Here is a 10,153-nt window from a genome sequence, read left to right on the forward strand (position 1 = left end):
TTTTTTAGAGAACTAAAAAATGTCACATTCCATGCTTTATCAGCACTTAGAATTTCATCGATAACGCACACCTAAAGTCACCCCAACACAGAATGCATTATCCTGAACACAAGTTTCTAAAGTCATGCTTTGAGCACTTTTAAGGAGAGATACATCTGTGTTTACCTTGTAATATAAAGAGGGAAAAGGCAATGGGATTTGAACCTCAGCCCCTTGACTCTCTACCAACTAAGCTTCATGCATGTGTATCTAGCACATACAATCAAATCTGTCTGTCACATTCCTCCCTTCACACCTTGAAGACACAACCCCACGATCTTTATCCCTCGTGTCCAGGCATTTTCATTGGTCAGTTCCAGGGACTAGTAAATGGCCGTACCAGATGTAACAAGGGGAAAATGAAGGGGAACAGAAAGTGATTCCAACCCGTGTCCCCTAAAATTCCCTATCCAGGTGCTCAAATCTAATCTGTCTGATCACCACTGCTATAATTGCAAGGTGCTTTGACCTTATGGTAAAAAATAATTAGGTCACAGAAGATTTTGGGATGATAAACTGTAATGAAATAGTAAAACGATGAGACCAAAAAATAATATGTGTCATACATTTTTGAAACTTTTATTCATATCATAAAATATTATTTACAAGTTCAATTTCAAGCTACTACTGTCCAAACAGGTTCCCTTTTAGTTCTATTTTGTGGACGTTCGTGTTCTTTTGTTCCAGCTGAAGTTGGCTCCGTAGGATTTGGGTCGGAATTTTGGCTCCTTTCTCTCCTCAACATGGTACTCCCATCCTGAAAAAAGTCATTACACAATATTTACATTTCTAAGGTTGTTACATTCGATATCTTCAACAATTGTAATGATAACCATTTCCTAATCACGAACAATGTGCGTATGGATCTTGATATGTTGTATATATTCATGTAGTACATGTACGTCTGTTAGGATGAGAATTCTGGCAGAAATGAAAGTAGAATGTAAATATAAAAATCAAACTTCATTTTTGAAATACGTGAGTGCAGCATTTGTAGTTGTAACCCAAAAAACAAAGTTCCACTTGGGAATGTTATCATACGGCTATTGATGATTTGAGTGATACCATTCTTTTGTTTGATAAAATGCAGAATTAAATGTGTATCCTACCATTCTTCTCACAAAAGTCTATAGCTTCCTCTGGAGACCTGAACTCCACTGCTGTATTTGACAGAGGATCTCCACTGAAAACCGAGAAATGGAAAATCACAATATCAAATTTCTGACTACAGGTAAATTCCAAATGTACACTGAACTTAACTAATGTGACAATACACAAAATTATTTAGGATAGCCTGTGATCAGTTTTATCACCTTGATGTCCATCCCATCAGGGGATTTTCCCATCTTTCTCGAGTGTCAAACTCAATCTTCCACCGTCTTGTCCCAAACACCCCAGACTGCATCGCATTCTTGGTCGGCACAAAGATCCTTACTCGCCGAGTCTTTAAGTGTTCATCAGGAACCCCAGTCAAACAGGAAATATCAGCCTTCACAAAGAAAACGAGAATATACTCTTTATGTGTTCATCTAGTGCACCAGGATGACAGGACATATCTGCTTTCATACAAATAGAAGAGGCCCACTGGCCTTATTGGTCACCTGCATATTAGTTGCATGTAAATGTGTCACTATGGGCTGTGAAATCTATAACAAGAGGTCCGCAAGACAGGGCATATCCCCTCGCAATGAGTGTTCACAAGCTTTTTCTATGAAGTACCATACTGACCTTGACTATTGGATCCTAAACTCAACTGGGTTCTTCCTCTCTTGATGACAAAGCTACATGTGAAGTATGAAACAATCGGGCGACAAATGTGGCCTGTAAAGTGTCTACAAACTTTTTCTATGAAGTCCCATACTGACCTTGATCTTTTACCCCAAAACCAATAGGCTTCTTCTCTTGATAGCAAAGCTACCGGTTCAGTATGAAATCAATCAAGCAAATCCTATGGCTATCATTCACACACCCACTCTTGTCAACACATAAACTGTCCTGTTACTGCTTGTACATCCCATCTTGCAATGAATTGCCCATACTGATGAAAGACTTTAAATATGTTATATCAACACTATATGACTATTTTGGACCCACTCTAGTGTCAGAACTCTGGGATTACAAAATTCACAATTCCGGTATATTCCTTTCTGCTTATATATATATATATATATATATATTTATATACATATGTTTAAACACTATTAGCAAAATTAATGAAGTCTTTCAAAGGATAAGACAATAATCACTACACTATTTTTGACCCCACTCCGGAACCAAATGCTCTACCCCTGAGATTATGAAATTTACAATTTTAGCAAAAGGACTACCTGCTCCTTCTAAATAATTTAGTATCAATTTTTTTACACCTAAACACTATATGCCAAATTTGGACCTGCCCTAGAGTAAAAAACCTCTACCCCATGGACCAAAAAGTTTACAATTTTGGTAGAGGTCTTCCTGCTCTATATCAATATGCATTTAAATTAGTTTTTCTTGCAGATAAGACCTTTGAAAATTGGTCAATATTTGGCAGATTTTGCCCTGTCTTGAAGGCTCCGGGGGTGCAGGAGTACTGGAATTTAGAATCTATGCCCCCCTTTGTCCCAGAAATGATTCATCCAAAATATGAAAAGAATTGGAATGGTAGTTATGAAAAAGAAGTATAAAATGTTCAATTGCTAATGCACGATGGACGACGAGTCGACGACAGACACAAACCAATTACAATAGGTCACCTGAGTGAAAATGTAACAGTTTAGAGGCCCAAAGCCTAATTTTACTTGGACTGATTATAAAATCAAATCTCTTACATTGCTCCATTAGAGTCAGTGACAATCAGAATAATGAAGGAAAATGAAAAGTTTGCATTTTTAGAAAAATGGATTGTACTAGCCTCAATCTTGAGACTAGTCGTTGATTTTGTACTAGTGCAAAGTAGTACATGTACATTTGATATTGCATAAATATATCTAATAATTGAATTATAGAGTACTTGTAAAGTCATGTATTATTGTTAAACTACAGCCTCAGTCTTATTAGTCAATAGTGTCTGATTTAGTACTAGTGCAATGTAGTACAAATGTAAATGTACATTATTAGCATGCAATAATTAAATTATATCGTACTGAGACTTGTCAAATCACGTACATTGTTAAACTACAGCCAAGAAAGACAACTCCAGTTTCTCAATATGAAAAGGTTGATATTAAATTTCAGCAATCCTGGATTCTTTGCCAATAATACCAAAATGAGATGAATGGTAAAATTTTCAGTTACACAGTAAAATGGGCAGTACTATATTTTACTACAAGGTCACTGAATGCTGTTTTTATACTTTTGTCTGATCAATGCTGTTTCTTCACTTCTATTTATAAACATGCAGTCAGTGAATTGCTTTGTGTCACCAACGTGGAGACTGGAGAAACTCCAAAAGAAGTGTCCATATTCATTCCTAATATTCTCAACAAACCATGGGAATTTCTTTAATTAATGGATTCTGGAGGTTTTAATTAATGGATTCTGGAGGTTTTAATTAAAGGTTTCTTACATGTTCTGGGACCATAATCTGTTTGTCCTCAGATGAGTCTCCCATTTTCTTCTGCGATGCCACTAGTGATCCTGGCTTGTCTAATGTGCTGTGACCCCTGTACAACAGTCAATATTGTAAATTTAGAGCAAAAACAATCCCTATACAACTACAGTCAATATCGTATTTAACCCATATATGTACAACAGTCAATATTGTATTTAACCTTTATATGTACAACAGTCAATATTGTAAATTAGCAAAGCCAATTCCTGTATATGCATGACAGTCAAAATATTGTAAATAGCAATGCCAATTCCTGTATATGCATGACAGTCAAAATATTGTAAATAGCAATGCCGGTCCTTATGTAGTATGTACAACAGTTAACATTATACAGACTGTACATTAAATAGCTATCCCTAAAATTAGAAAATGAATTACATAGTACAATAGATGTTGATTCATTTATGACATTTCACTGTCCTACGTTTTCCTCCCTTCTTGAATTGTCTCCGCCCTTGAAGACACACAACCCAGATTCTTTTGCCCTTGAAAGGACTTCCATCTGAAGTCCAGGGGTGGTCAACAGCAACAAATGTAATATAGGAAAGGAGAAAATCTACGACTGGACTGGCAATCGAACCCGGGACTCTGCATTACTAGACAAGTGCACTAACCACTGAGCTAAAGTATCCAGGCCGATATCCATGGTCCATATAGCCCTAACCACAAGGGCTCACCACAAACTCAAACTGGCTTATTAAAATTTGACACCATCTAATCTATATTTGTGTAAATACATGTGTAAATATACAATAGAGAGGGTCAATTTGTGATGAGTCAGTGCCCTCACTCTTAGTTTTTGTGGAATCGAGGGGGTAAACCATATTCGGTCTCCCCTCACTGAAACTACATAATCATGATAATACTTGCAAACTTTTTAACAAGGCCATCGTACATGCGTTTCTCTGCTCATCTATCACAAGGCTGAAGATTTGGGTAAAATTGAAATATGCACCTGTCAATATTCTATGTATAGAATGTGTCTCTAGTTAAAATGGGACAGGGGGCTCAGTACTTGTGACTGTGACGTGTATCGTTACGGCCTGTAAAGTTGGTAAATAGCTCTTTAGAGCTATTGTTGTATTGTTATATACCATGTCCAACTCTAAATAAAAATCATTTGATTGATTTGATTTTATGCAAAAATCCTCATTTGTCGAGGAAATTCGAATTTACAATACTTCCCCCCCCCCCCTTCTCCTCCAAGAAATTCAATATCAGCATACTTAGTTTTTGAAGAAAGAAAGTTTTTAATTACCTTGAGATGACTTGTGGAATTAGACGTTTAATACATCGTAGGCCATTCTGAGTGACCAACGACATTGTCGGTTACACGAAAGATTTCCACCAGGGAACACAACTCTGTAGCCAATGTTGATATGGACACTTCGCACACAAACTAGTCGACCTTCTAAAAACCACAAACATAGAAAAACAATATCAAAAATAAATAAATAGATCTAAAGAGAGATTAAAATATAAATGAAAGAGAAATATGTACAAATAAACTATTCTGCAAACAACTTCTTTTAAACGTTGGATAATTGTAATCTTTTAATATTGGCGCAACACAATTTTAAAACACTCTAGATAGTCCATGAAACATGACTATCACAGTTAAAAAGGCTGAAGTCATGCGATGTATGTATGGGTGGATCCGCAGGCACCTGAACTGTGGATAGCTTGTATAGATTTTATATATCCCCCCTTCTAGAATGAAATAATTTTATACAGAACCAAAAATTTATCCAAAATATGTTATTTCCCCACCGATCACCCTCATAAGTCGTTCTGAATAGTCAGTTTCTACGTTCTGTAAGCTTTTGAGATGACCACTTGTGATATATTAATATATGTACATATTCTGTATAAAATATTTTTTATAGAGGGAGGGGTAATGTACATAAGATCTATACAAGCTATCCACACCTCCGGTGTCTGCGGGTGGATCCAGGAATGGAAATTATAGTGGATCTAGGGCAAAGCCCTGGTAGGGACCCAGGAGCAATTGGATCACGCGCTCGTCCTTTTCCGTAACCGGTAAAATGTCAGTATTTCTCCGAGAACCAAAAAAAATTGATTGCTTCTCTTATCGCCCCCCCCCCCCCCGAAGAGACCATGATTTACCTTAAATTTGATAATTTTAGGGGGAGGAGGGTCTCCCTTAAATCCGCCGCTGGTATACCTCCTTCAAACCAGCAAAGCGAAATATGCTGGATAGTCAGGAGCAACCTCTGTCCCCTGTGTGAAGAGAACCAGAAGACGTGGACATTTTTTTTACGTCGATATGAAAACCTGTCTCAGAATCGACAGCCTTTTATGGAGAAAACAAAACACGTACATTTTATTTGCGAAAAACATCCTTCATTATGTCAGATCTTGCGAGGGTACCCTTATAAGGATATTTCTTAAAATGTTATACACAAGTAACTAGTTTTAGGTTTGTATAATATCATTTTTGATTAAAACCATATTTATATCTACCATTACCTTTGATTCAAAGTCAGTAATAGTCCAACTCTAAATAATGAAATGTTTCTTTCAAATCTCTGCATCAGTTGTTTCTACATCTGTGATTAAAATCAAATATATTTCTTGTACCGGTAATTGGATCATTGTCAAATGTCAGAACTCTATATCGGATCGTATTTATTCAACGTCTATGTTTACTGGGTATCCATTCCATGTCAAACAGCAATGTAGGTTCATAACGGTGTACTACAATGAAATACTGAATAAATTATCTATTGATTTTAATTTTTTTTAAAAACCCAAGACACTAGATTCGTAGTACAAGATAGGTATTACACAGGAGTAAAATGGTTTCTCACATAAGCGCTAAACCTGAAGTCTTTATTACTATGAATTGTGAATATAATTTTCTGTAAGAGCATGTCCCCCTCTTTCGCAAACTTTTCTGCATTTTTAATAAAATTACCAGTATAAGTAAACATTACTAGCTAAGTATTTTGTTTAATATGCTTTGTAAGTCTTCTGGAGATTTGGCTATTAAAGCAATGTCATCTGTATTTAGCAAGATAGACAGCATAGTCCTAAATTCAGATCGTTAATATCCGTTACACCTGATCGTTAATAAGAATTGAAAATAAGGTTGGTGATAAATGATCTCCCTGTTTAACACCAGTTTTAAAACTTAACAAATTTTTAAGTTTTCCGTTAACTCGTACACATGATTTTAAGCTTTGATGCCTAATTTTTTTTACCGAGTTGTACAGTTTACCATATATAGCATCATATTTCTATCGACTAAATCGAAACACTTCTCAAGATTGATCAATGAATGCAACATAAATATTTTTATTGTTATGGACTGAACAACTCAAAGTTGATAAATGGCTTTCAAACGACCTTTCCTTTCTAAAACTGTTTTGTTCATCTGCTAGAATATCGGTATTCTCTAAATAACTCACAATTCTTTTGTTCATATAAGGGAACTGTAAAGTTTGTTAATATACCACAACAGACTCACACCACGGTAATTCATTGTAAGATGTTTGTCTGATGAGAGATCCTTAAAAATATGACAAATTATTGCTTTCCACCAAACCGAGGGAATAGTGATTGTGTCAAAAATGTGTAGGAAAAGACGACGTAACGTGTTGATGGCCAGTAGATATTTCATTTCCTGAATAGATATATGTCATGATTTATTTCTTTGTTACACTGATAAAATTGTTCTTCCGTATAACTTTCTCTGATGTATTTATTTGACATACATGTACTTACTCCTCCTAGGCACCTGGTCCCACCTCTGAAATATCTAGGGGTCCGTGTTTGTCCAACTCTTTATTGTGTTCCTTATGGGAGTTATGAGATTGATCGCTGTTCATTATCTTCATCTTTTCATCGAATGATTATAGTGGTCGTTATCAAATTCGTTACTTCACTTCCAATATACAAATTTCAAAATCAAATCTCCGTCTTTCCAGGACATTCCGTTCTTTGGATAACACATTTTCTTCATCATTCAAACCTCCATTGGTATACTGTGTTCGTTTAAGGACCAAGAGCTCGGATTTTGTTCCAGAAATTGTTTGGATTTGTATAGCTCATATCTTCAATATCGATAGCAAGTGATTTAATTCTTGTAGGCGCGTTCAGCTCGTCTTTAGAAGAGCTTTATCAATTATATCTCGTGCTTTGATATATTCCCGTCAATAAAAAATATACTACACCATTTACTAATGTGTATCCTTAATTAATGTAAAACACAAGTTTATAACAATACTACCGGTTAGCATTTCAGCATATGGGGGGATCTCTAAGGTTAGGACAATTAAAGATGAATGATGAAGACAATATCAGGATTTTCAGGGAGTTATCAATAAACAATATTTGATTTTGGGCATTTATGTCAATATCATTTATATTTTCAATTTTTCAGCAAATTATGTTTTATTTCAGAATATGCGGTGGATGTAACAAAAAGTGTTTAAGGTTTTGCAGACATTACAAAAACGTCATATAAATAGATAATTCCATGGGTACACACACACACACACACATATATATATATATATATATATATATATATATATATATATATATAAATTGACGATCAGATGGAGTTCAATCACATAACATTTATTTCTCTACAGGCTGTTTCGTGAGGGGATGGTTTCCCCTCACTCGTCGGGAGAAAAATGACATCTAACGAAAAACATCCGCGTGGCTGAGAATATGTTACACAGAAACATACTGGATAGTTGCTAAGCATGATTACACACAGGATTGAGTAAATAGAAATTTATGGGAATGACGGCAAGTGCTGACAAGTTCTGAACGCTTATTCAATGAAGATTTTTCGGGATGACATATTATAAAGAATTTCTCTAGAATACAGAGGTTGCACTTTTTTGAAATGACGACGGACTAGGCGTTACGAAATGCAGCGCACGAGTCACAGAGAAGATAAAACAACGTCTGTGCAAGATATTTGAGGATCATGGTCTCCGTATCACTATAGATGCCAACAAGAAGGTGGTCAACTATTTGGACGTAACGTTGAACTTACATACAAGTAAACATTCCCCGTATTTGAAACCCGGCAACATTCCGCGTTACGTACACTCCGGCAGTAACCACCCGCCTTCCATACTTAAAGCTATACCATCAGGCATCAATTACCGATTGTCATCAATTTCATCGGACAAAGAGGAATTCGTCAAAGCCGCCGGCATATACCAAAAAGCACTTGATGAAAGCGGCTATAAATACAAGCTAACATACGACGAATCAGCCAAAACTAAACAGAACAGCAGAAGAAATCGTTCCCGTAACATCACATGGTTTAACCCCCCATATGATAGTAACGTAAAAACAAACTTGGGTAAACAGTTTCTCAAAATTATAGATGAGTGTTTCCCGATAGGCCATGTTCTACGCCCGATTATCAACAGAAACACTATTAAAATATCATACAGTTGTATGCCATCCATGCAAAATGTAATTGACTCGCATAACGCTTCAATTAAACAAGTGCGCCAGACCGGAGATACATGTAACAGGTGTAATTGCCGAAACAAAGACCAATGCCCGCTCAACGGTGAATGTCGCGCCCACGGAATTGTGTATTTAGCTAGAGTCAGAGCCGATAATGGACAAGAAGAGAGCTACGTGGGACTAGCAGACACCGAGTTCAAATTAAGATACGCCAACCACACTCATTCATTCCGTAATTCCACGAAAAAGAATACCACCGAGCTCAGCAAATTCATATGGACATTGAAAGACAAAAATATTGACTACAAAATCAAGTGGGAAATTTTAGGAAAAACATCATCATACTCAAACATTTCAAAAAAGTGCAACCTCTGTATTCTAGAGAAATTCTTTATAATATGTCATCCCGAAAAATCTTCATTGAATAAGCGTTCAGAACTTGTCAGCACTTGCCGTCATTCCCATAAATTTCTATTTACTCAATCCTGTGTGTAATCATGCTTAGCAACTATCCAGTATGTTTCTGTGTAACATATTCTCAGCCACGCGGATGTTTTTCGTTAGATGTCATTTTTCTCCCGACGAGTGAGGGGAAACCATCCCCTCACGAAACAGCCTGTAGAGAAATAAATGTTATGTGATTGAACTCCATCTGATCGTCAATCTATGTAGCTCCGTGAGGCCACGTCGAGCACTCTAGAAGATTATATCGGAGATTTATCCCAATATATATATATATATATATATACATACATACACAGGATAGTATAGTTTAATTTTAAAAATGTAAATCAATGAACCTGAGAACCATTAAAACACATTTGGAAAAAATATCACAGATGATTTACCCCCCCCCCCCCACTTTAAAAAAAATCGAGTTGCTCTATTTTAATAGGATTTAATTTTTTAAAGTTATTACAAGATAGAAAACTTACGTTAAATAAGTAACAACAAATGCTAGAGAGAGAGAGAGAGAGAGAGAGAGAGAGAGAGAGAGAGAGAGAGAGAGAGATGATGCCACATTGCATTCACACTGCGAAAGTATTTTGATTTACACAC

General features: G+C 36.1%; 1 protein-coding gene across 1 annotated transcript; it reads right to left on the reverse strand.

The window, feature by feature from the left end:
• Nucleotides 1-602: 602 nt before the first annotated feature.
• Nucleotides 603-5,035, reverse strand: LOC125652521 (NADH dehydrogenase [ubiquinone] iron-sulfur protein 4, mitochondrial-like). Its single transcript, XM_048881807.2, has 5 exons — nucleotides 4,890-5,035; nucleotides 3,587-3,683; nucleotides 1,353-1,528; nucleotides 1,149-1,222; nucleotides 603-796 (listed from the first exon to the last, which is right to left on the reverse strand). Exons 1-5 carry the CDS (start codon nucleotides 4,952-4,954, stop codon nucleotides 693-695), a joined length of 516 nt encoding a protein of 171 aa, XP_048737764.1. The 5' UTR covers nucleotides 4,955-5,035; the 3' UTR covers nucleotides 603-692.
• Nucleotides 5,036-10,153: the final 5,118 nt, after the last annotated feature.

The sequence above is a fragment of the Ostrea edulis genome, chromosome 5 (assembly GCF_947568905.1).
Source record: "Ostrea edulis chromosome 5, xbOstEdul1.1, whole genome shotgun sequence".
NCBI classification, from domain to species: domain Eukaryota; kingdom Metazoa; phylum Mollusca; class Bivalvia; order Ostreida; family Ostreidae; genus Ostrea; species Ostrea edulis.

Excerpts from the sequence above, each read along its gene's own strand:
- LOC125652521 (XM_048881807.2), bottom strand. The coding sequence starts at position 4,954 with ATGTCGTTGGTCACTCAGAATGGCCTACGATGTATTAAACGTCTAATT. Across the intron at positions 1,223-1,352 it reads CTGATGGGATGGACATCAAG|TGGAGATCCTCTGTCAAATA; the intron begins GTGATAAAACTG and ends CTCGGTTTTCAG. Across the intron at positions 797-1,148 it reads AGACTTTTGTGAGAAGAATG|GATGGGAGTACCATGTTGAG; the intron begins GTAGGATACACA and ends GACTTTTTTCAG.